The 26,461-nt window shown below is 39.3% G+C and overlaps 3 protein-coding genes across 14 annotated transcripts in view; 1 reads left to right on the forward strand and 2 right to left on the reverse strand.

The window, feature by feature from the left end:
* The first annotated feature begins 118 nt into the window (after window positions 1-118).
* On the forward strand, window positions 119-20,613 carry RINT1 (RAD50 interactor 1). Of its 11 annotated transcripts, none has more exons than XM_075145184.1 (18): window positions 119-622; window positions 1,107-1,300; window positions 1,695-1,890; window positions 2,048-2,289; window positions 2,459-2,632; window positions 2,710-2,859; window positions 4,010-4,166; window positions 6,005-6,115; window positions 6,304-6,529; window positions 7,121-7,258; window positions 7,970-8,169; window positions 9,417-9,631; window positions 10,295-10,475; window positions 10,564-10,682; window positions 11,921-13,414; window positions 13,685-13,829; window positions 13,972-15,908; window positions 16,558-20,613. In XM_075145184.1, exons 3-15 carry the CDS (start codon window positions 1,714-1,716, stop codon window positions 12,135-12,137), a joined length of 2,307 nt encoding a protein of 768 aa, XP_075001285.1. In that variant the 5' UTR covers window positions 119-622; window positions 1,107-1,300; window positions 1,695-1,713; the 3' UTR covers window positions 12,138-13,414; window positions 13,685-13,829; window positions 13,972-15,908; window positions 16,558-20,613. The 11 variants fall into 11 exon arrangements, with proteins under 11 accessions (XP_075001285.1, XP_075001303.1, XP_075001277.1 ...); XM_075145202.1 differs by lacking the exon at window positions 13,685-13,829 and having other exon boundaries at window positions 13,972-14,096; window positions 15,704-15,908; XM_075145176.1 differs by lacking the exon at window positions 13,685-13,829 and having other exon boundaries at window positions 11,921-12,201; window positions 13,308-13,414.
* Window positions 13,014-14,442, reverse strand: EFCAB10 (EF-hand calcium binding domain 10). The gene is made up of 4 exons (XM_075145244.1): window positions 14,324-14,442; window positions 14,009-14,173; window positions 13,662-13,746; window positions 13,014-13,152 (listed from the first exon to the last, which is right to left on the reverse strand). Exons 1-4 carry the CDS (start codon window positions 14,421-14,423, stop codon window positions 13,116-13,118), a joined length of 387 nt encoding a protein of 128 aa, XP_075001345.1. The 5' UTR covers window positions 14,424-14,442; the 3' UTR covers window positions 13,014-13,115.
* A 2,693-nt stretch (window positions 20,614-23,306) lies between the features above and the next one.
* Window positions 23,307-26,461, reverse strand: part of ATXN7L1 (ataxin 7 like 1) — a 121,116-nt gene continuing 117,961 nt past the window's right edge. The window contains exon 12 of one of the 2 annotated variants that reach the window (XM_075145116.1): window positions 23,307-25,952. In XM_075145116.1, coding sequence (XP_075001217.1) covers window positions 25,911-25,952 — 42 coding nt within the window. In that variant the 3' untranslated portion in view covers window positions 23,307-25,910. Of the gene's footprint in view, window positions 26,405-26,461 lie in introns of both variants that reach the window. The other variant, XM_075145124.1, reaches the window with a different exon arrangement.

Below are 26,461 nucleotides of genomic sequence, written 5' to 3' on the forward strand. Positions count from 1 at the left end.
GGGCGCCTCACCCGGGCAGCGGGAAGGGGGGGCAGTGCGCGTGCGCCCTGTGCTCCGCCGGCCCCGCCCTCAGGCGGTGCTGCGCGCACGTGACCCGCCACCCGCGGGTCTGTGGGCTGCTGACGCGGCAGGGGCGGGGCTGCGGCGGGTGAGGGAGCAGTGGTCCTGTCAGCGGGGCCGGGCAGCGGCTTCCCCGGGCTGCGGGTGCGTCCCCCGCCGCCGGGAGGGTGCTGAGGGAACGGCGCAGGCCCGAGGGCCGCTGCGGGGACCCGACCCAGCAGCTGTCCCTCGGGCGGGCGGAAGTCCAGCGGGTAGCGGCCGGCCGGGGGGAGCCCTGGCCTCCCTCGGCGGGCCCGTGCGAGCTCCGCTGCCCGTCACCCCGAGCTCCGCTGCCCGCGCCCGCTCGCTGGGCGCCGTCCAGCCTGCGAGGGAAAGCACCGCCTCGGGGGCAGAGCCCGGAGCCGGGGAAGGAGGGCTCACCGAGGCGTTAACGGCTCGCGGGGAAAGGAGGTGCTTGGTCGGCTGGCCTGGGCCGTGGGCGGCAGGGGGCCTCACCCCGAGCCTCGCCGGGGCCCGCAGAGCCTTCTAACGCTCCTTCAAAAGGCCTGACCCTCCGGCGAAGGTGGGTGCAGAGCTGCCTGATTGAGCGCGGAGATAGTTGGAGGATGCTTCCTAGTGTCCTATTCCTCTCTCCTCCTGTATCCTGATCCTTTCCTCTAGTAAGAAAAGAGCACCACTTGGTTAGTAGTCTTCTGCGGTATTACTTGGTTTTGTTGCTGCAAACAGCATGGTGCTTTTTACTACTTTATTTTCTGTATTCACTTCTTTCTCAGCAAAACACTTGCTCTCCCAGTTTGTTCTTGCTGGTGCTCTCTTGCTTCTCTGACTTCTGCTCATCAGTTGCACCATTTTCTCACTCTTTCCTGTTGTCTGTTTAATAGGGTTTTTCACTTAAAGCTTGTAGCAGAGAAAGTGTAAGTGTATAAATTTCATCTTTAAATACTGTTTTGAAAGTGACATTAAAAAGTTGAGAATTGAACTAGCCAAACACTCCTTATTGTTGACTTTTTTTGTTTCACAGTACATGCTCATCCTCTTGATTTCAGGTCTGGTTTTCTCTGGATGCTGCCAAATGTATGGATCAGCAGGTGCCTCTTCTGTTATAATGTGTGGGTTTTCTTACAAATATTTCAGTGATGCTTATACTTTACAAATCATTGCGAGACCTGAGTGGATAGTTTGCTAGCAATACGTCGGTCATCAATTGATATCTCTGGAACATCCTAAACTGTACGAAAGGGTAAAGCGGAACATTGTTATCTTCCGTTGTATTTTACAAAAATATTTTTTCAAGTATTTTTCATTAAATTTTCCATATTACATATGTAGAAACTACATACATATTGAACTATTTTTAATAAAATTCACACTTTTGGGGAAGGAAGAAATTAGCAGGCGTATTTCTCTTTAGTAATTAATGTATGATAAATCACCAGTTGGATGTGTAAGCAAGGTTTTATCATATCTCAGCTAAGACTTATGCCAGCGAATTGTCTCACTTAAGACATTCAATAAATATACTGCTTTATTTAAGTTTCAATTTAAATTGAACTGCCCAGCTTCTCATGAAGTTTTGTGTCCTCAATAGATCAATAGTTGTCTTAGTAGTGACTAATTAGAAATTGTATAATCAGTATTGCAGAGAAAGAAAACATGGCAACCGTTGCTGTTAGAAAGAAGGAAGTCACTAGAGATCTAGATCATTGTGATATCCCATACTATGTTTCTGAATTTGTGGAAAGAGAAGTTGGAAATGACTATGATTCTCTAAGGAAACTAGACAACCTTATTGATAAGCTGTCTGAAAATAAGAAGCAGTTAGAAGAACAGGTAAGCATCTTTCCCTCCCCCTCACCCCTTCTGAATGTGCTGTATGACTGATTAAGTATATTTAACTAAACTAAAGCAATGTATTAATATCTTAAATGGTACTACTCTATATAGTGCAGTGTTTTTTGTCAGACTTAATACTTCTCTATGAATGTAGGTACTTACAGTTTCATCAGAAGTCCCTAAAAGAATTCAGAATGTCTTAAAGAATGCAGAAGATTCTAAGAAGTCTCTGAGTCGGCTTCTAGAGGAAGAAACTCTTCTATCTGATTCAATCAATAGCCACTTACTGAAAGCTCAGCCATGGATGGAGGATCTCGATGTACTGATTAGTCAAGTAGAAGAGATTGAACGACACCTGTCCTATCTTAAATGGATTTCACGAATAGAAGAGTTAAGGTAAAGTCTGAGTACTGCATATATGTTCTGAGACTGGTAGCCTGGTTTGTCCCATTATTAAAATGTTTTAGATTTGAGAAAGTTCTATCTTCATTTTTCAATATACAAATGATTCTTTTCTGTTAACCTTTAATGAATTTTTGGCCTTGACTTTTCTTGTGTTTTATAGTGATAGCATTCAGCAATATCTGATGACCAACAATGTTCCTGAGGCAGCCAGTACTCTAGCATTCATGGCAGAACTAGATATTAAACTTCAGGAGTCATCTTGTTCTCATCTTCTTGCTTTTGTGAGATCCACTGTTAAATTCTGGCATAAAATTCTTAAGGACAAATTGTCAAGGTAAGAGATGTACTGTCACTCCCTTGTCTTTGCGTTGTACTGTAAGTTCGTGTTAAAGTGCTTGTTTTGCCTTGCAGTGACTTTGAGGAGGTACTAATCCAGCTCCGCTGGCCATTTGTGGGGCCACCACAGTCTCAGGCATTTGGCCTTGCTGCACCAGCCAGTGTTCCTGATGTATACAATAATTTGGAGGTGTTGTTTTGTCAGCTTCTGAAATTGCAAACCTCGTATCCTTTTAAATAGTTATGGTGTATTTTAGTAGGAATAATAAACGTCAAAGATGCACATTCTCAAGGAGAATTATTTAAAATCTTGTTCTCCCTAAAGACAGAAGATAATTTGAATTTATTTTACTTTGTATTAACATTTGAATGTGGGTTTTTTTGTTCAGAAAATGCCAGGTGCCAAAATTGTCCTTTTTGGCAATAGCAACATTGTACCTCCACGTCTTCAGATCTAGTGATCTCATGGTAGCTGACAGTTCAGGTTTCATGAGGATCAGGCCTTATATGATTCAGCAAGATTACCCATGTTAACAAAAAAATTGTGATGTCTGTTTTATTTTACATAGTTAATGCTTTTCCTTTCATAGCCTTATTTGAAATCAGCCTTAATCACTTTAATGCGTCCCATCCCAGAAGGAAAAGAGGGAAAGCTAAAGATACATGTCTCAGAAGGAGACTTTGCAAAAAGGGGAGACTACAGAAGGATTTTCATTGTGCAGCGAAAGTAGTCTGCCTTTGAGGTTAATCAGAAGGCACTGCTGCTCATCCTGTTCCTTTTTTTTGTGAATTAAATCACAGGTAAAGCTCAACCAAGCAATTTTTCCTGGAGTGGCTGTGGCTGCCTTTTTTTTTTTTTTTTTTTTTAAAAAAAAAAAAAACACAAACCAAGGAGTAGGAAGACACAAGACCATTCTGAGTTGGTAACAATTTTGGTCTGCAGACTGGGTCACTTAAATCAGTTATGTGAAAATGGGAAATCATGTATTGCATTTATTAATCTCATGAGTCTTTTATCCTCCTTTAACAAATACGAGTAAGTGTGTCTCTTGGACAGCCCCTGTGTTTGGTACTGATAATGGTGGTTTTCTGTGTTCTTTTTTTTAATGATATGAGTTTCCTAAATCCAGCTGACTTAAGTGACTTGTATGGTCATTGAATAAATAAATCTTTGTAGCCTGAGTTGTATTAAATATCATATAAACTGAAATATTTTGAGTATCCTTCGTATTTGAGGAATTGTATTGATTGCATAATACGGCCTTCAGCCAATGAGGTGGAACTAAGAAATGTTCATTTTTATAAGCCCATTCTATTGAAATGATGATGACTGGACAATTCAACACTTAAATTTGTCCTTGACTGTCAAACTTAGAGATGAACTGTTAACCAAACCTAAACAATTGCCAGAGAAGTACTCTTTACCCCCATCGCCACCCATTATCCTTCCAATACAGATCATGCTGAATCCTCTTCAGAAAAGATTCAAGTATCATTTCACTGGAAATAAACAAACTAACGTTTTAAACAAGGTATGGGAGAAAACAGTTTGATTTTTTTTTTTTAAATTGCTTTTTTAAGCAACAGATAGATTGCTGTATTTAAATTGTATAGCTTTAACCCTTTCCTTTCTTCAAAACTGCAGTTCTTGTGTCTACCTACGTGGGGACAGACATCAAGGTAGCACTTGGAGATCTTTCAGAGGCACAGACATTTTCTCTGGGTCAGGCAATATTTATCTCTTGCCCAGATCCTTTAGAAAGCGTTACTGCAGTCTTAGACTGACTCCCATCATCTCAGAAGCTTTCATTAATTTCCTTTGTCTCCTTGCAAACAGTTTTGCACTGTTCCTTATTGCTTGAGCTCAAAGGCTGTACAAAGCTGTGACTTTGATTTTTGGCATTGTCTTTTGTACCTTCATGTAACTGAAAATGTTGGGTTCTGCTGTTAGTATATAAAATGTGATTAGTCTAAAGGCACTGTTATATAATTAGTTTTCTGGGTTAAATTTTTTGAATAACATACAACAAGAGATGTCCAGTTCACCAGTTGGAAACTGACTCACTTTTTGTATGAATTATATTCAAAGACTGAGGATTTTTATCTGAGAATTATCATTGGAACAGGTTTCAATGTGTTAATGCTGTTATAATGCATCTGCAGCAGAGTTTGAGAGCTGTTTTGTAACAGCTTAGTTGCACAAACTTGTGTGCTTGTGTTAACAATCTTGGGTAAATGTAAATATATTTGCAATCTTAACAGTTGCTACTACAGTGCTTTTTAAAATAATGTTACATATAATTAGTGGGGAAGAGGTATTTTAGACATGAATGAAACTATTTCATAAGCAAACGGGAAATTTATGTTCAAGAGATGAAATTTGTGAACAACAATAGGTGAAAAACTATTTTCTAAAAAACTTGTGAAGAAAAGTTTACAGGTAATCTAGTGTCAGATCAGAAAGATATTCCAACAGGGCCTTGCTCAAATTTGGGCTGGGTTGTTTGGTTTGGTTTGGGGTTGTCTTTTTTTTTTTATAACAACTTGGAATAAAGAAAATACCCATGTAAAACATTTGAAAGACATCAACCTGGAAGGGTTTACAAGTAGTTCAGAGGACAGGCTCAGAGTTCACAATGATCTTGGTAAGTTGTGGAGGAAGTGTCAAAAAAAAAAAAAGATGAAATTCAGTAGATAAGTGAAAATTTAATACAGAAATGAGGAACAGACACACACGGAGTGAAGAATGTGAGTGCAGTTCAACAGAAGGTTCTTTGGCTATTGGGAGTGAGGAGGACAGGAATTGCTTCCGCTTGCACTAACATTGAAAGAAGCGTTCATCAAAAACTACAGCCTGTATTTTTAGGTGTGGAAACTGAAAAAGCTTAAAGGCATTATAACGTGAAAGGAGAAGGTGATAGATTCCCCACTTCCAGTGTGGTTTGAGGTTGGATACAACGACAGTAAGAACGGAGCTACTGGGAAGAGTTTTCTCAGGAGTGCATCCTTTTTGCTGTGCCAAGAAATAAAGACCACACAGAAGAACAGGAGGAAGTATGCGAAGCAGAAAAGAGGACCGCATGAGTGAGAAAGCAGTAGAGGAGCGGGAGACAAAAAATGGAGCTTTTGCTTGAGAAGAAACAGAATAATTGGTGCATTTAAGACAATTCAGATTCAGAAATACTTCTCTAATACTACTTTTATGAAAATCAAAGCTAAGTAAAACACGGTGAAAGACTTGTGTGATCTGAGATCAAGAGAAGGTAGGGGAAGAGACTGGTATTTTTAGAGTTTGTCTTAAAATATTAGTAGTACTTGAATAAATGTTGTTTGGATGCATTTAATATTTTCTTTTCTTTTTTTAAATAAGCCTGAGTGGTATTTAACACAAGTACTTATGTGGATTGGAAATCATGCAAAGTTCCTTGATGACAAAATCCAGCCAATACTGGATAAGGCAGGATCTTCAGTGAATGCTGGGGTAAGCACTTTCATGGATTTATATATATGAATATGTAAGTCAACTTCTGATAGATATTTGTGCAAGCCCACTTCCACTGATTTCATTAAGTATGTGGTGAGACTTAGTCTAGTAGCACTTTATGTACATGTTTGCACATGTTAACACTTCCTATCTCTGACATTTCATTCACTTTTTTCTTTCAAAAGCTTGAATTCTCTCGTGCTCTAGTAATGCTGATCTTGGAGAAGCTGGCTGCTGATATTCCATGCCTGTTGTATGATGATACACTCTTTTGTCACCTTGTGGATGAGGTACTTCTATTTGAGAGAGAGTTATACAGCGTTCATGGTTATCTCAGCAGCTTTCCCAGTTGTATGCATATTCTGTCAGAAGAATCCTGCTTCCAAAGGTGGCTAACAGTGGAAAAAAAATGTAAGACTTCCAATGAATTTTGTTGGCCTTTATATTGCACAATCGAAAGAAAGTATGTGTATACTTACACTAGTAGCCTTCTCAAAGAAGATAAGTCACTTGGACAGGGCTACTACATAAGACATACATATTTTTATACTCTCTGATTATTTTGAATAAAAATTGGTTAGACTAACAGTGCTTCTGTAGTTTGTAGGACTCTTGCCCCTAAGCTGTATGGAATCCAGTAGGCTGATTTTAGACAAATATTAGATTTATATGTGTGCAGACAAGGATGAACTTTAAATTGAAATAGGGGAAGGGTATTAACTTTTAAGAAATGAAGAGGAAATATATTGGAAAGGAGCAAGCCAACTATTAAAAAAACCCAAAATCCCCAATCAACTCTGACATAATTGTTAACAGCATTGCAAATGCAGATATATTGAAGCTGGTTTTGTATGAAGCCAATCATCAGTAGTTTTTATGACCTAAAAATATAAAATTTAACTTGCTAGAGATATGGCTTTTATGTTTATACATTTTAAAGGGTTTTTTTTTAGAATTTTTTTTTATTTAAAACAAACAATTTACAAGTTTTGTGCATCTCAGTTGCTCTTCAGAAAATGGACTCTATGCTTTCATCAGAGGCTGCGTGGATATCGCAATACAAAGATATCACTGATGTGGATGAAATGAAAGTCCCAGACTGCGCTGAAACTTTTATGACTCTGTTGTTAGTTATAACAGGTAATTATTAATCTATGGGCATTGCTCTTTTTTGTAATGAATAGTAAAAAAATCTTCAGCTAGCAGATTTCTTTACTAAAGATCCATTGTCAGCAGTAGTCACCAAATAATGTTGCAAAGTTGTGATGTTTGCAGTTTGTTTTGTATTTTGGACAATCATTCAAGCATGAATAATCTTGAGCTAGTGACATGTTTACAAGATAATAATTAAAAAAATACATTTGATATTTAGCATATTAAAACTCATTCATAGTTGAGAGAATATAATTTTTTACAATGCAGTAATAAAAAAAATCCTACTAGTCCTTTTGAGTCTGTGACAATTTAGAAGCTATTAAGTAATGTCTGCTGTCTTGGAACAGAACATAAGAGCAAGTAAGTTTTTAGGTGACACTTAATTGCATATTCAATGGCTTTATTTTACTGTGTGTGAGTACGCTTTAGGGTGGTGTGGTATAATCACATATTGCTTAAAGTATTAGAATACAAAATGCTAGTGGAAGCAGGAGGGGGAAGAGTGTCGTTTCTTTACATGTTTAGCTTTTGCATTGAGTAGTTTCCCTGAAATCATTACAGTGTCAGCTGTTCTAAATACTGTATGATGTTCTCACAGGCGTAAGGTTGTGTAGTAAGATGACTGTAATGTTTCCTTTTGAAAAGCTTTTATTCAGTGTTGGAAAACCTAAAAACATTTTATTCATGTCTTTCCAGACAGATATAAGAATCTTCCAACGGCTTCCAGAAAACTACAGTTCCTGGGCCTGCAGAAGGAGTTAGTTGATGATTTCAGGATACGATTAACTCAAGTAATGAAGGAAGAGACTAGAGCTTCCTTAGGCTTCCGATACTGTGCAATCCTTAATGCTGTTAACTATATAGCAACAGTGTTGGCAGACTGGGCTGACAATGTAGTAAGTAATTATTTTACGTAAGAAAAAAAAAAAAATTAAAAAATGGACTTTGGATGTTTGTTTCATAAGAAACATTTTATTTTCAGCACTGTTTATCTAAGTGTATTCACAAGAATCAATTTCTGAAAAAATAGAATGAAATGTAAATTCAGATTTAATAAAAGATGTATAAATAAGGACAGATTATTATTTGAGATTTAAGCTGTATTAATTAAAACTTTCTAGGGAAATGCAAAGAGAGCCTGAGGAATAATCTGAACAGACAAAAAAGTAGTCTCCTTTACATGCTTTGTATTGTAAAAAATTAGTGAGTTGATTTTGGAGATCTCTGAGCCAGTATTAACAGCACTGATGTTGAAGTGCGTGCAGTAGCCTATGCATGATGCTTGAACTACTCTCTGGCAGGTTAGCTTAAATGGACTCAGCATGGGTATCTGCATTGCAACATGGTTTAGGTATTGCTTAGAAAAGCCACTCGCTGATAACTGGGAATTGGGAATTAATTATTTTGCTATATAATAGCCTGATGGCAGCATGGCTATTCTGTAACATTTCAGCTTTTCTCTGGTTATTCGTACAAAAGGTCAAAAAACCTGTTACATGTAAAGTATGTAGAAATAGTTATTGTGTGCGAGATGGGCAGCCTCCAAATTCTTTCCATCTTCACAGGAAACTGTGGCTTTAGCAGAGGATAATATTGACTTGATAGGACAGCAGCCTTCATGTTGTATAGCCGCATCTACCTAAGCGTCTTGATCTGCTTGAAAGCAAAACCAACTGGTCGTTAACCACTATGTCACGTTAAACTCGATCCATTTTCTTGCTGTTGTCAGCCCAGCAAATTTATGATTTAATGAACGATTATTCTAAAACAAATCACAATTAAAGATTCTAGTTTACTTTTGCAAACATTAAAAAGGCCAAAATCAGGGTTTTTTTTTAAGCATACTGCTGTCAATCTTAAAATATCTTTTTAGTATTTCTCTAGATCTGTTCCTAGTGCCTATCTGCTGTTGTATCTGAAACCCCTATCAGTTCCATCACTAGGATTAAACCACCGTGTTTTGTTTTTCACTGAATCAGGACACACAGGGAAAGATAAGAAAGTGTTTTTAAAATCTTAAAATTTTAAGTTTATAAATGTGTCAGGAGTGTTTTTCTAGAACCGTGCCTATTAAAGTACCAGTGAAAAGTTCAAATGGTAAGATTATTTTTTGTAGTGTTCATATCTGGTTTTGTTTCTCTAGTTCTTCTTGCAGCTACAGCAGGCCGAACTAGAGGTTTGTGCCGAAAGTAATGCTGTCAATAAACTACAGCTGGGGCAGCTGGCTTCGATGGAGAGTTCCGTCTTTGATGAAATGATTAACCTCCTGGAACGCCTGAAACATGACATGCTGACTCGTCAAGTAGATCATGTCTTCAGAGAGGTCAAAGATGCTGCAAAGCTGTACAAAAAAGAGAGGTGATTCTGTTTACTCTCCTTCCATATTACCATATTGTTTCCTGTTAAAAATATTGAGGTAAATAAAGGCAGGAACAGCTAATAGGCAAAATTATTTTCTGAATAGGAATGGTACAGGGTAGAAAGTTTTGGAAAATTCTCTTAACATTTACTTCAAGACTATTTTAATGCTATGTTTTCTAAAGTAGTTCCACAATTAGTGGGTGCGTTATCTTAAAAACCCTAGGAATAATTCTGGATCACTCTAGTTTGGACAAGAATTATTTTCTTCATAGTAGTATTAAAGAGTTAATACGAAATGGCCTGTAATGACTGTTCTGTCTTCGCAGTTTCATAAGGCTTCTTGAATGTTTGCTCCTGAGTGGAATTTCTGAAGTACTTCATAAAAGGAATACAACAACTCAATGATTTCTAGATTCGATGGGGTTTCTTTGAATGGCGTGTTCAGAGATTTATAACTAAAGCATGAGTTTAATATTAAATGAAATTTAAACATAGCATTAGTCTGTGATTACTTTTAGATTTGAAATAGGAAAGGAGAACTCTCTCTGAACCATTGTAAAAGAGTAAGTTTTTTTTTTTTTAAAAAGGATAATTTTAACTTCAGTTTTTGTAATAGGAATAATTTCATTATAATGACTTCAATGCGATAATTTCTTTCAGGTGGTTATCTTTACCATCTCAGGCAGAGCAAGCAGTAATGTCTTTATCGAGCACAGCTTGCCCAATGTTGTTGACCCTACGAGACCGCTTGCTACAACTAGAACAGCAGCTCTGTCACTCACTGTTCAAAATTTTCTGGCAAATGCTTGCAGAGAAAGTGGATATATACATATATCAGGAAGTAGGTATCAGCAAAATGTGAACTATGCAATACAGTGTAGGTGTAAGTAACTGGCCTAAACAGTGGATGCATCTCTTTGTGTTTGTAGATCATTATGGCAAATCATTTCAATGAAGGAGGAGCAGCACAACTCCAGTTTGACATGAGTAGAAATCTGTTCCCTTTATTTTCACACTACTGCAAGAGGCCAGAAAACTACTTCAAGCAGTAAGTAGGCAAAGTTCTGATCTATTGGTATTTCAAAAATGAATGTCCAGATGAATGGTGTTTTATGTATCACCAAGATTTTTTCACAGTTAGTTTTGATCCACACTTAAAATATGTGGATCATTTATGCTTCCAGTGTTTACAACCAGGAAAGTTTTGATTCTGCAGCATGTACTCAGACAGCAACAGACTGTGGCACGTGTTCTGGAGTATTTTGTGCAGTCAGGATGTCTAGATAAATTAACTTACGGAAGGAATATAAGTAGCACAGGCTTCCAAAACTGGGGCCAAAGAAACTACTCAAAGATATAGTTACAAAACAATAAACTTTATTGTTAGAAGAAAGACTACTTTAAACTATGTTCCCATTCAGAATTGCCTTGCATAGCAGTCTAATTGCTTTCATTGATGAGAAGAAGCTACTTTCTTTGTGGTTAGTCTTTTTTAAACAGCCCGCAGTCTTCTAACGAGTCCAGCGCTAGACTCCTAGGCTAATTGGGGCAGAAATCTTAATATATTTAAATCAATATGGAGCATGGCATTCAGTCTCGAACACTTGAAGACAAAGATTATATATTGGCATTTTTTAATTGGAATATTCACGTAGCATCTTCAGGTTTAAGATTTTTTTTTTTTTTTTGAGCACATCACCTTCATAATGGTAATTGATACATACATATTATTCCCAGCGTAAGAGGACACAGATGCACAAAGGAACCGTAAAAATAATGCATAATGGGTACATGGCTATCTGTCATATTTAGACTAGAAACAATGTGACAAAGACAGGGTATCTGTTTGCTCCCTAATGATATTAATTAGGGAAAATGTTCGGTTCTAGCAACAGAGGACCCTGTTTGTGTAACTGTGCTCTTAAAATATGCTGAATAAGAAGTTTCTAATTATCTTAGGGGAAAATGTAGTTAGGGAAAGCTAGGCAGATCAAGTGGTAAATTCTATTCTGTATTTCTAATACTGGTGGAAAAACTTATGAAGCAAATGCCATGCCAAGCACTGGGAGGCAAAATATTGATGCTTATGAAATACACATACACAACAGAAAAGGTTTAGATAGTACATGTATACTATTTGCCTTGATCTAAGCAGTACTTTTCAGTTCAATACTCTTGATCCTTTTCAGAAGTCTGTGGAGCTTTTTTTGTTAATCACCATGTGCACAAAATCAAGTGTATCTCATAGGTGCTTCTCATATTAATCCATGTAACTTTTTCCTCTAGCATAAAAGAAGCCTGCATTATCCTGAACCTGAATATTGGCTCTGCCTTGCTTCTGAAGGATGTACTACAGTCAGCTTCAGAAAATGAAACAACTTTAAAGCCAAACCAGCCATCTGCAACAGCAGCACTAAATGAACTTGGAGTTTATAAATTAGCTCAAAAGGATGTTGAGATTCTTCTCAATTTGAGAGCTAGTTGGCCAAATACAGGAAAATAAAGACTTCATCAGAAATGGTTAATAACTTGGTCTAGATTACTCATTTCAAACAAAAGCAAAACACGTATGTTGTAATATATGTGGGTTTTTTTTTTCAATATTTTATGCTGAATGACTGGTTTAATCTAATCTTAGGCCTTATTGTATACTGTTTTAAAAAAAAAATTCAAAATGCTACTGATGTGGTTTCAAACTGGGCAGATCTTATTTTCCATACCCATCTTGCCATTGCATTTAGAAGCTAAAACTGTCTTCATCTCTAATGAATATGTTTGCCTTGTCAATGTTGTCATTCTAAGGAATACACAGTTTTTACAGAGGTTTTACATCTCTAAATCCCAGGTAATGGATGTTCTGTATGAAAATGTGTATATGCAGAACATGGAAGGAATGAAGGAATATGTCACTTGGTTTTCTTAATTTATACTAATTCAAATTTTTTCCTTTGGTGTACCAGAATCTCCTATTTTTTTTAAAGTTTCTGCTTAAAAATTGCATAAATACTGTGTTGTAAGTTTGAGAATAGCGTTTTACTTTCTTTAACCATGTAACTTTAAGTTGGTCTTTCCTTAAAAAGAAAACCAAAAAAAACACCACTGCACAAGCCCAAAAAACAACTTAAGAAACAGCTCAACTCTTAATTTTATTCAAGAGTAATGAGCCAACAAGTAACAACCCCTTACTGTAAGCTACAAAATGAAGGAAGAAACTCCAGAACACCATTTTAGTTGCATAAAAGAGATCTCTACTTTTTTTTTAACTATCTAATTGTATTAAGAAAAGCAATTCTCAAAACTCCGGTGCCTGGTAAACATGAACAAGTTCTTGTTATTTGTCCTTTTCAGCTGATTCCTCAAACGGGGAGGGGGGGTGAGAAAAAGAGAGTATTACTTAAGATTAGCTATCCACAGCTGACAAGCAGAAGAAGAATTGAGCAAGGTGCCTATTTTTGATACATATAGCAGACCACTGCTCAAACTAATACACAGCCCAGCTCTCCAGCATCTTTTTCTTCCTAAGACAGAAAAAAAAGAATTCTTGTTAGATAACAATCTGGATAATTAGTTCCAGTTACCTTTCAGTGATTGTAACAGTTACAAGAAAATTGCCCCTGGAACAGTACCCTGACCACGAGAAATTATTGTAACTCTGAGCTTGTTTCATCTACAGCTGTATTACTACCTCTGGCAAAGAAGAGAACACTGGTTCACTATTTCACGTTTCTAGATCAGTATTCAAACCCCCCGGTACTTGATGACGTCTGTCTGATCTGAGGGGTAGGTAATCTGAGATCTGCTGTGAGGGGACCCTGGAACTGAGGTGGTGGAGGAAAAGGCGGGTTACAGCAAGCCAAGCAAGGTCGGGCAGTAACTGACCTTTTTAAATCTTGATGCAAAGTGAAGGGCTTAAGCTTAAACCAGCAAGTCCTTTAATTATATAGTTTTGTAAATAAAAAATAAATCTCAGTAAAATATCTCCTCTGCATATCCCCCCCCAAAAAAAACCCCTTTCAATTGAACTTACACTTCTTCCTTGAATACATCCAGGGTAATATTCACATCATCTCCAAACTGCAGATCTTCAGTGCTCAGTCCCAAAGTTTTAAGAGCTAAAGTTAAGGAAAGAGAATTTCCTATGCAAGTCTTGGAACGATTAATTTAACATCTTAAAGGGGCCTAAATATAATAAAAGGTAAAATATGTAACTTAAGAATATGTAACTTTTTTAACTTTCCAAGTTCCAGGTTGTGTATTGGCAGATGTGCGAATACTTTTAAAGTATACATATGTATAGCTTTGAAACTATTTTAATAATTCTGTGCAAACAAATACAGACGCTTCAGTATGACCTGCTGTTCGGGCGAGACGCACCTTCTCTGTACTGCGCTGGCGTTATGTGGCCCTGGCCTACGACATCCAGCAACTCGAACATGGCGGCCAGGTTGGCCTCGTCCATGAGGTACGGGTACTCCCCCTCGGCTCGTTTCCCGGCCTTCACCCTTCCCAGCGCCTGGATCAGGAACTCGCGTGGTCTTTCTGCAACGAAGTACAGTCGCCCACAGACGCAGGGCAATCAGCCACCGACCGAAGGCCACGCAATCCCTTCTCCCCCCCGCCCCATCCCCACCCCGCTTTTCGCGGCGGGGGGCCCCACAGCTGCGCTGCCGCCGGGACGCGGTGCCGCACCGGGGCGGTGGTAGAGCAGCAGCGCGCCGAGGCGCTGGAGCAGCTCGGGGATGCGGTGGCGCTGCAGGTAGTCGCGGCCTTCCTGCTCGCCCGCCGCCATGCCGCGTTGCTGGGAGACCGCGCGCGCCGGCCGTTAACCGGCCCCGCCCCGCCGAGCGGCGGCGTGAGGTGAGCCCGGGCGGGACGGCCTCTGGGAGCCGGAGGAGGAGCGGGGGTGAGCAGGAAGGGGGGGAGTGGGCGCTTTTCGTACACGGAGGCGGAGAGGCGTCCTCAAGGGAGACAAGGCAACAAGAAAACGGACGCGGGGCTCGGCGGGAGGGAGCGCAGCTGCTCGCCAGAGCTGGCGTGGTGCTCCTGCAGTCAGCTCCGGCCGTCAGGCGAGTAAATCGGGTTAGTGAGGCTTTGCTGACTGCAGCCCCTGCTTCAATGGGTAGAAAGTGGGAGGCAAAAATTAATTTGCCTCGATGTCATCACTGCCAGAAAGTCATCGCTGCCAGCCAAGTTACTAGTTTGTACCGCGGTTGAATTAATTCATGGGGAAAGCAAATTACACGGTATTGTTTTTGACATTTATGCAAGTCTTCTCAATTTCAGCCACATTTCCTTCCATATGCGGTAATGCAGTCTACACCTTTTGCATTTTCCCATACGCGGTGCACTACCCGGACTCCCTTGCTAACGGTGGCCTTGGCTAATGCCAGTACGTGCGAGGGGATAGCAGAATGTTCAGATGCCACCTAGTGGAACGGGGTAGTGCGTGCTCCGTACTGGCACGATAGGCAGCATCAATGATCAGCAACTAAGGTTACATTTTTAAATCATTATTGAGGTTTGCGGCATAGCCTGTGCAAACAGAGAAGAGACATCAAAGAACCTTTTTATTGTACTACCCTGTGTGAGAAGGAGAGAGATAATCAAGTAAAGTGTCCCACAAAAAAAAAATTCAAACAAATCTACAAAGACATAAACATCTGCCCTCAAATAAAAATAGACAATCATAAATGAGCATATAGTAAAAAAAAAAATGGTATTCCTGTGAAAAGTCTAGCACTATCTATATTTAACTATTTGCCAAAACAAAAAAAAATCACAAGACATTCATAGAATTCACCTTTTTTTTTCTTAGAGAAAGAGTGGGAGAAAGGCAGCATCCAAAACTGCAGAGATTGTACAGCCATGCTCTGGCCGTATTCTTTAGTATTTTAAGCTGATTATGCTACCTGCTTCAAGTCTTAATTAGGGCTAGAGGACTTGTAGGTTCGTAACGGTTACCTTCCTTGACAGCTACCTGGCAGTGAGGGAAACCTCCTTTTCCTAAGGAATACAATTCATAGTTACTGAACCCATTCCTGCATTTGACTTCTGTACGTCTTTTGACAGAGTTTGCAAAGAACTAGCAAAGTTTTTTCCTAAAGAAAAGTGATGGGAGAAAGTGTAATTTGAAGTGTGGACAAGTACAAACAAGAGACTGAGCTGGCCAGCAGAGGAGAAATAAAGACATGGAAAATATTTTCGTGAAAAAGAAAACCTAAGGATAGGAAGATTGACTGGAAAGGAAGGAGCAAATGAAAAACTGGAGAGAAAGGTAGGTAAGTCAGTGTTTGGGGCAGGGAAAACAGCATTTGGCAAAGGAAGTTCTTCCTTTAGATAACCGGTATGAAACACATATGTTGAGAGCTGAAATTTTAAGAATAAAAACAGGAATTGCAGGTTGAAGTGTGTTTCTCTGAGGAATCGTTCAAAAATCACTAAGCAGAGCAAACCGCAATTTGATTTACAACTAGGAATATTTTTTTTTTTATTTCATTTCACTGTTAAGAAAGCACAATTTATTTCCTTGAAAAAAAAGTTCTGATAATGCATCATGTAGGGAATTTATTATCCTCAGTTTATACAATGATACATCGGCTATATATATGAGTCCTAAAAGTGTGATAGTTTAGGACAATTTGTGAGAAGCTCACATGGAGTATTGTAAGAGAAATTGAACTTCTGGTGACTAAGAAAAACAGGATTTGACAAACATCTGAAAGTTTTCTGGTTCCATTACAGAGATGCTGCTAGTTGAATTATAATCAAGAACTCAAGGATCAAATCCATTTTCATGTGTTTAAGGTGTCCTGGCTGGTTACTTAAAATTGAATCTGGTTGGAAGACTTAGTACCTGTTGTGACAGAAGCTGAGCCTTTTGCAGACTATTGTTAATAACTTAAGCCTTTTATCTAATTACATAGGACTAAATAGACTACCAGGAGCCTTAAGGGTTGTAACGAAGAGGAACAGGGACTGCAGGTCAGATATGAAGCTGGTTGCAGAACAAGCATTTGTCTTGCTGAGGAAAACAGGCAGATGGACGTGTTCTTCCAAATACGAGTGTTAGAAGACTGAAGCCTAGGGCTGTGGGAAGAGACAGGAGCAGTAAGGGCTGGGAAAGATGCCTAGATCTGCCATACGCTTACTGTGAACATGCTGAGTAGCAGCTCCTTTAATGCTTTACCCGCCTCTGCTCCTCCTCAACACGGACATTAGAAAGCACTCTGTGTTAGGGAGCGTAGGGTGGAGCGGTAGTGATTGGGTCCTGCCATTTCTGTAGCTGCTTTGGAAGAGCTCACTGCACCCTTCCATTGTGATCCTCAGGGCCTTCCAAGGTACAGGCGAGTTCCTCGCCAGGGGATTTTACACTACACATTTATAAGGGAAAGTGCTTAACAGCAAAAATATTAAGCCTCTGGGTATTAATTATCTCAACATCCAGAACCCTTTCCTTTTTTTTTGTTTTTGTGTTTACTATATAGAACGGCAGAGTAATTTAGGTTGGAATGGACCTCTGGAGATCCCCCAATTTGTTATCCATGAATTTGCAACCCTTCCCAACATCCAGGATGGTATTGAAACCCTTCAGCATTATTTGGCTCAGTATTAACCCCTGAGGCATGTTACTAGTAACAACCAACCAACCGGACTTCAAATGGCTGACCTCAACTCTCTGAGCCCTGCCGTCGAGATGATTTTCCAGCCACCTCACAGTCCATTCCTTGAATCCATCTCTCTCCAATTTATTGTAAGAATACAAAAGCAGACATTGTCAAAAGACTTGCTAGGGTCAACATAAACAATGCTCACTGCTCTCTGGTCAGTACCCAAAGGCAGTCATTTCATCACAGAAGGCAAGCAGGTTGGTCAGACCTGGTTTCCCCTTGGTAAATCCATGTTGTCTGGGCGTGGCTTCCAGGAGCATTTGTTCCGTAATCTGCCTGGGATTGAGGTTGGGCTAAGCAGCCTGTAGTTCCCTGGGTCCTTCCTGAAAATGGGCATTGCATTTGCCTTTTTCCTTAGAAACCCTGTACTCTGTTCACCATGATCTTTCAAGGATGATAGCAGCCTTGTAATGATATCAGCCTGCATCCTTGAATCCTACCCAGCTTTCCCCATAGACTGGTATAGATCCAGGGTAAGTAGTCCTTAACTCAAGCTTCCTCTTATGTGGGAAGACTCTGCCCAAAGATCTGAGCACCGACCTCTCCAGTTAAAACCTGAAGCACAGGCAGCACCGAGTGTACCTCAGTTGTTCCCATGTCCTTTGTCACTAGGCTACCCACCCCACATAGTGGGGCCCACATTTTGCGTAGCCTTCCTTCCATGTTAATATACAGAAAGGGCCCTTTACATCCCTCACTGATTCCAGCTCCAGCTGAGCTTTGGCTTTCCTAGTTCTGGTTCAGCATGCCTAGGCAGTGTTTCTGTATTCCTCCAGGGTAGCCCTCCCCTGCTTCCACAGTCCGTATACTTGCCTTTTGGATTTGATTTCAGTCAGGAGTTCCCCATTCAGCCACCCTGGCCTTCTCCCATGTCTGGTTAAGTTCCTGCATGTCAGAATAGACAGTTCTTGTGCTTCAGCTAGCTCCCCTGGGCCCTTCAGGGCAGTCTTCTGTGGGATTCTGTCAACAAAATGTCTGCAGAGACAAAGTCTGCTCTCCTGAATTCCTGGGTTGCAGTTCGACTATTTATCTTCCTCACTTGCCTCAGAATCTTAAGCTTTGCTATCTCGTAGTCACTGTTGCCAAGGCTGCCACAATGTCAGTGTTCCCAAACAGCCCTTTCTTATGTGTGAGCAGCATGTCTAGCATAGCCAGACTCAGCTTGTCGAGCACTCCTGTCAAGAAATTGTCCTTGATGTAGTACAGAAGTAGCCTGGATCACTTGTGCCTCCCTGTTGCCATCCCAATCCCCTCTACAAGAACAAGAGCCTGCAGTTTTAAGGCTAAGCTGTGAATATTTTTTTTTTCAGTCAACTGCAAAATAAAGACTAAACCTGCCATCAAAAATCATATACTGAGAAAAATTAAATATCAGGAATTAGAAAAATACTTCCAGTTACTGTTTCCGAGTCAAAGAGAAGTAAAAATAGGTCACAAAAAAAGGCTAGGTTAGGATCAGGAAACAGCTCTCTTACAGAACTGTCCACTTCCCAGTTGACTGAAAACCCAAGAATTTGATTTCCTAGAACTACAGTGGGACTTTTGCTGAAGGCAAAGAGGAAAAAAGAAAAAACTTAGCAGGAGCCTTCATTCTTTGAGATATATAGTATATTTGTCTGTTTAAGTGTGGCTCTGAGCCCACAGACGCTTTTATTCTAGCAGTTTCTGTAGAGTGAGTTCACACTACACAGAGTGGTGGAGATCAGAGCTCCATCTCCATTGCCTTAGTTTCTCTGACCCCCCCCACAGTCCGAATGGATGCATCAACATGGAGGTCAATATCAATGTAGATGTTTTCCCACAGGAGTCAAGAATAGAATGCTCTTCATATAAGCTGCAATGGTGCACATGCTATAATAGAGAATGTACTGATTCCTGGGATAGTAGATTTAGAAAATAATGCCATCTAGTCTGTTACACAGTTAGCCATCCTTAGAGTAAAGATGTTCATGAGTCCTCAAAAGATTAACATTCTTGGCGAACGTCTGGTTCCATGAACATAAAAAGACAAGACTTGTTAGAGTGGATAGTAGTTTCTCTGCTTCATCCTATGCTGTCTTAGAAACAAAGCAGGTAAAGTGGTTCAAAGGAAACTCTGTGGTATATCTCAGGGACATTTGGAAAAAATCCAGTGAAATATCTATCTAGGAAAGACATAGTAGAGTGAGAAAGGCCAATGAGAAGGTCTTGGGTGTCACCAGCTCTGAGTGGGAATTATAGCTACCAAAAAAAGCTGAACAAGGAAGACCAAGCAATGAAGAGGATTTGGTATTAGGAAACTACCCTAAGGAGGCCTGAGGGAGCGTTTCTAAGAAAATGACCCTACAAGATGAGTCCTTGAGAGAAGAGTTAGATCATCATTATTGCTTTCTTCACATCTGGATCATAGTCCAGCTTCCTGCTCCAAGCAGGGTCAGATCAGGTTGCTCAGAGCTTTATCCTGTTTGGGTTTGAAAATCTCAAAAGTTGGAGATTGCACCTACCTCCCTAAGCAACTTGTTCTAATGCTTGACTGCCTCCACGGCAGGAAGGTTCTTCCTTGTGTCCAGTCTAAACCTCCCTTGTGTCAATTTACATTCATTGTTTCTCGCCTTCCCACCGTGTAGAGTGGGAAGAGTCTGGCTCTGATCTAGTGACCTCCTCATAGGTATTGGCAGGCTGCTATTATGTCCCCCTAAGTCAGGGCAAGTGGTGTGTTGGAGCTAGAGGTTCGTTACAGTGCTCACCTACTCACTTTGTGCTTCAATTTCTTTTCCTCTTTGCCTTTCTTGGCAATCTCATAAGGGATTTTGAAGGCCAGTCTGGGCCCAAAGGCCCTGGACAGAAGCTCGAGATGGAGAAGCTAGTATCTTTCAGGCTTCATTGGCATTTAACAGCAGATGAAAGGAGTTTGGGATTGGAAGATCAATAATGGAGGTCATGGGAGTGAGTGGTCCAGTAATATGCTAGGGGCAAAGCAGAAGAGGCATTGGAGAATGGTCTGTTAGGAATGAAAGGCCCAACACTGAGTCTGTTATGTGCTCCAGGAGCAAACACGCACTTGGCTTGTTCTAGGTTAAGGAGCAAAACTGGAGCATTTCCCTTTGAATGTTTTCTTTCTTGGGAAGCATCCATGCTCAGGGTATGAAGCTGTAGGCCGTGGAAGCACTCTGCAAAATAACACAAGTGAAAACCAACTTCTGCACCTTCTTGGTGTCTCTGTGATAATGAAGCAGCAAGCCCAGTGTGTTGGTATTACTGGTCAGGCTATGTGGCCCAAACACAAATCCTAAAGAGAATTAACAAGAAAGGAGTAACTCAAGGCAATATTGGGGGGAAAAAAAACCCCACAAACCCAAAAAAACCCAAAGAAAAAATGCCCAAAACATACCCCCCCCCCCAGCTGATTACAGGTCAAAATAAGAGAAAACTAAAGAAAAAGGAAGGCAGATAGTTGCAATTTAAGAGCAGAGCTGACCAGAAGGGGAAGTTTCTTGCATAGGCTGTTGAGAGCACCTTCAGAACAAAGGCGACAGCCTATATATTCTGCATCTGTGGTAGGAAAGGCTGAAGGATTGAGCCCAAGTAATCCTTTTCCAGTGACCTGTCTGCTCACCTGTGACACAGCTCTCCAAATGACCACTGAGTCAATTTGCCACTGGGAAGGGATGATAGTTTCTCTTCTGCAGTGATGCTGACTGTCACCAGTCCCTCCTCTGCCTCGGCAGGGGCCAGGCTGGAAATGGCTGACACAGACATGGGACTCACAGGGTTGCACTCATGAGTTCATCAGGCTGTTCATTATATTTACACCAACAGGCCTTTATACCTGTAGCATTCTGTAAATATACATTGTTCACGCTAGACAACTTTTCTGAAAAACTAGTCTCTTGTGGTGTCACATCAACCATGTTAGAAAGTGCTCCAAGTTAATCAAACCCAGATTCAATTTCAGAGCTAAATCTTTCAGGTTTGGGAAATCTGCAAAGGGGCAGCTGAATGTTGTGTACCATCTCGAATCCCTACTGGTGTCCTTACCCTCAGATCAAGTTCTCCTGGATCCTGATTGTTATTTTTGGCAAGCTTCCCCCAAAGCTTCCCTTCTCCCTTCTGTAGGGAGGGCAGATTACAGACTAGATCTAAATATTTCTGCAGGTCAGCCATAAACAACAAAAAACTACACGCAAAAGAATCCTGCCCATGTCATTTGTGATGCATTACAAAATGAGAACAAGAGTATGCATACTGTCTACCACGGATTCTCCAGTGGAAGGGCAAACAGGGACCTGCTGCTGAATTGCCAGCTTTATCTTTCTTCTACTTAAGAAAGTATGTTTTAAAAGAGGTCTGTACTTGTTTTGAGTAGTAGCTTTTAAGAGGTGCTCAAGGAACAAAACAGCATAAAAATTTGCATGAAATAAACATTCTTGTGTTCCGAAGTCTGAATCTGTTGTATGACTCTCCTCCAAGTATTTCTGGAATCAGTATTTGGCATTTCTTCCAATTGTGAACCCTGACAGATTTGGAAGAGTAAAACATACACTGGTTGTAGATAGCAATGACTTTCTTCTAAAATAAATATTTCTGTGGTAAAAAGAGAAGAATAAAAACTAGAGTGCAATGAATAAAAAAGTTACAGTGTGATCTGCTTCCCTCTGAAACTGGTGGTATTTAGAGCACGTTAGATAATACAAGTAAAAGAGTACTGCTACAAGCAAAATACTTGTTGCATAACCAAAAAAAGGGTGGGGGAAACCAACTCCAAATAGAGAACAGCTTGTAAATCATTCTAACAAACATGTAAGTGCTAAAAAATGACTCAGTCATATTTGAAAAATAAATTTAGTGGTCTTCGGCCTTTGCGGACCATGGGCAATGATGGCAAGCAACTAATAACTCATGGCTGCAATATTCCATTTTCTCGGCTGTAGCTTTAATTTCTAATGGCTGCTAGAAATAGCAAAGTGTCTTACAAACACAATGTCACTCTTCAGCCGTATGTGGGGACCACTCTATCAGATGGAACTTTAGTATCTACTGTTACTTCATGATGTTCGGTATTTCTATACTAGAAAAGATAAACTCAAGATTAAAAAAAAAGGTTTTCAAAATATAAGCAGCCCAGATCAAGGCACAGTAAAGGCACAAAAAATGGGACAGTAAAGAGGAAGTTCAGGATTAGCTTTTGCCACGTGCAACAAAACAAGCAAGACGTTACACAAAAAGCTGTTCACCTAGAAGGTAAAATTTTCCTCCTTCGATTACTGTTTCCTGTAACGCAGGCTAGCTTTATATCCTCTGCCAGTTCTGAGTGTATGCATACAAAAACACAGTTTGCAGTCCAAATTTCTTGCTTTTAAAAAAGATCATACCATAATTGTGAGCATCCTCCCTACAGTATCTCCAAGGCTGAGTTTCCAGATACTTCATAGAAGGAGCATAAAAATGTACATCTTCCCCAGATTTGCAGAAGTTTGCTGCGAGAGGAAAAAACTGCCATCCTCTCTGCAGAGCTGACAAGCCAATGAACAATTTAAGTCTCACTTGATCTGTAATTGGAACAGGCTTCACACAGAACAAGAATCTTAATGCCTAGATAAAAGTTGCATTTTTTGTATTAACAGTGATGAAAAGACTGGTTATAAATTTGTACTGCCCACTGAAGTGAGAATTCCTAAATCTAGCAGCTCAAGCAAAGTTAATTCTTACAGTGATAAGGAATGAGAAAAGGCATTCAGCTAAGCAAAGGAATTTAAAAATGATTTATCAGTGCAAAAACCTCAGTAGCTGATTGTCACACGTGTCCTGACATGTAAGTACAGAAATATTTTAGACACGAATGCCAAAAATAATCCCAGATCAATCCAGCTCTGTACAGAGAGCTGGGCAGATCTTTTGAACTACCAGTCGAATTCTCAGTGCTGGCTATCTGCACAGCGTATTTCAGCCTCTGGGAAGAAAAAGGGCAGTCTTGTAATACACACCAGTTTTGCTTTGCAAAAATAAATAATGACAAAACCCATCTGTTTCTTACAAACATATAAATTATTTTATTTACAAAGCCATGTTACAAAAAAAAATAATAATAATAAAGCAAAAAACAAAAAATACAATCGCTCACTAGAGAATATCTCCAGGCCCGGTGTTGAACCATGGCAGTATCAATCAGATACATGTTTGTTCTGTTTTTCCTTTTTTAAACTGTAAGCCATAGAATTTACTATTTACACCTACTTTAGACATTTATTCTGCTTACAATTATCACAAGCATGGAATGAATTCTATTTGATACTGCTAATACATAAAGGTGCAGGACAAAGAATGAAAATACTTAGTGTTACAAAATATGGATTGTAGAAAAGAAATTTGGCTGTACAAGTATGGCATTTTTTTTTTTCTTAGAATGATTGGACATGCTTTCTTCAAAAGTCTTCTGGAAAAGGTTCTAAAATCTGTAGTAGGAAAGCACAATATAGCAGGTGCAAATTCATTTCTGTGCAACAACAGTTATTTAATATATCCCATGACTGACCAGCTATGCAAAACCCACAGAGTTTTGTTAAAGTGCCATGGGTCAACAGCATAACAAAATATAAGGTGTAAATAGAAAAATTTCTTTTTTTCTTCTTTTTTTTAAAACAATAGTTCACTGAGAATCAGCAATAATAGAATATGCTGTATAAACTATTCTCTACAAAGGTCGATCAGCACTATTTACAATTGTTACATCAATACAAAAGAAGGCATACAAGTTATCCAAGTCGCTTTTTATGGCTGACGGGCCTATGCATTGCGTATGTGTAACAACCAAAGCTTCTGAGCCTCTATTGCTGGAAACAAATCACAAGATTTTCAGGCAAATGGGGAAGAAAAAGAACTACCAAGTGAATGCTACACTAATAATGCATTATAGGCTGGTCCAGTTTGTATCCATTTTTTTCAAATGTTTACTTCCACTTCACTCTTCAGGCTGAAATTTTTGATACAGATAATTAAATAATGATTCTTTGATGATGAAAGAACACTGTGGGATTTTACTTGGTGCTTAATTTTCCTGAAATGCTGTCAGGTGTAAGCCAGTTGAAAAAAATTTAAGCAGCATTCAAAGGACAGGCTCCGTATTCCAGCTTTCCAATTAAAAGATGCATGGAAAGAGCTAAAGCTTCCTAAAACTACAAAATTTGCTCCTTCAGTCATTGATTAGCATTATTTCTCAGAAGCAACCACTGAATCTCACAACCACTGTCTTCCCTCAACAACTAGAAAAAGCAGTTCATTGATTACAGAGGATGACTTTGTTACTGAGATTTTTAAACTCCTGCAGTTTTATAACGCAAAATAAATTAAAAAAATCAACATAGTACTGCTCCTAAAACTGAACAAGACAAAAATTGTGCAAAAATAACAAAGATATGTACACATTTTTCAGTCTGAAGAAATGTACAATAAAAACATAATTCAAAGAACATTTTAAAAATATAAACATTGCTTAAACTTTCCTAAGTTTCATACTGTTTCTGAAACTATACCGGTCAGTTAGCTCTGAAGTATAGCAAAACATAAATTATTACAAAATTAACACTATAAAAATTTATTTTAAGAATATTTCTAAACTTTTTTCAAAGGGTCTAGCCTTGTTTATAATTGCTTAAACATTTTTAGTCTTAAAATTTGCCTTAAGCCTTCTTTTTTTAAAAAAGAAAGTAGTAATAATCTCCCTATTTGCAGTCTCTCGCCTTTCCCCAAGATGTAAATAAACCAGCATATAAGTGCACTTTTAACACTGTAGAAATAAAAATTAACTCCTCTGTACTATTGTTCCAGTACCTAGTATTGGCTTCCTGATTATAAAATCTATATTTTATTAAAAAAATTATTCAGTAATCCTATAAGAAACACTGTCAGTGCAATTCTCTTAATGCAAGCCAATCTGCTCAACTCCGGTCCTTGCAAAGCCAAACTGTTTACTGAAGTTATCAAGTGCTATGATCTTAAGTGTTTAGAAATCCACCAAGATATGGGGATTTTACATGTTGAGCCCCTGATAACATTAATTACAGTTTGGTGCAAAAATCCTCTATGCATTGATTGAAGTACAGATTCCTTAAGAGCCTGATCCTGGAAGAGGCTGAACACTCAGAATTCCCACTGAAATTATTAAATGCTGTAGGTACAGAGCACCAGTCAGGATTAGTCCCTAAAGTTGCAGTGCCCCAGCTGTTTGCAAATTAGTAAGAAATGCACTCAATTTTTATCCATAGGACAAGCTTAAATACAGAATTACTGTAATTTTTATTTAATGAAAAAATTTTGAGATAATTTAAATAAATTCAAATCATGATCTGGATTTTTTTTGGAATGTCCGCTGTGTTCTGGTAAGGAAACAAAGGGAGCATTGCAACGCTAACAGCTTTAAAAGGCATGAAACATAACCAAGCAGAACGCACAGATCAGTGGCAAATACAAGTGAAAAACTAAACAAATCACTATTACAGTTTTCTGTAAATTTAATTCTCTTTAAAACCACAAATTCATAAAAGGTTAAATCCATCTGCAGGACATAGAAAAGAAAAACCCTGTGGAGTAGGGCTGCTGAGAGCTAGAGATTATAGGCTGGTTCCTTTTCCTTGTTATGGAAGAGTCCTTATTCTACCAGTCCGGTTTGATGTCTTCTAAAAGAGAAACCAGAGCCAGGTTCAAAATCACAAAATGTCTTTCAGTATATAATACTTAATAAGATCTGCGTCTGACAGAACTCAAAGCAGAAATTTATTTGAAGTCCCTGAACTAAATTCCCTCCCTGTTTACTGATTACATTAGACCTTTAAGAAAAGGAACTGCTTTGAATAAACAGCGTATTTCCTTTTGGGACTGTCTGATTTTAGTAAGCTTTGGTGAATCTCATGTTCATTAACGTGGTGTATCATTACAAATAAAGAGCAGCAATTAGACGACAACTCTGAAGAATCTTTTCCTCTACACAGCATGTTTTCATGCACAAGGAATCCCCACACAGCATACACGTTGTCACCTTCCCTTAATAAAATGATCTAGTTACTCAGTATTTAAAAACCACCGCATACTGAGGTCTTGAAGTGTTAACACATTCAGGCACCTAAAAGCGCTATGAAGACAAAAACACTTGATTAGTTATAAACGTAGAACAAGGAAAAAATCTGGA

Source organism: Calonectris borealis, chromosome 1 (genome assembly GCF_964195595.1).
Source record: "Calonectris borealis chromosome 1, bCalBor7.hap1.2, whole genome shotgun sequence".
NCBI lineage: Eukaryota > Metazoa > Chordata > Aves > Procellariiformes > Procellariidae > Calonectris > Calonectris borealis.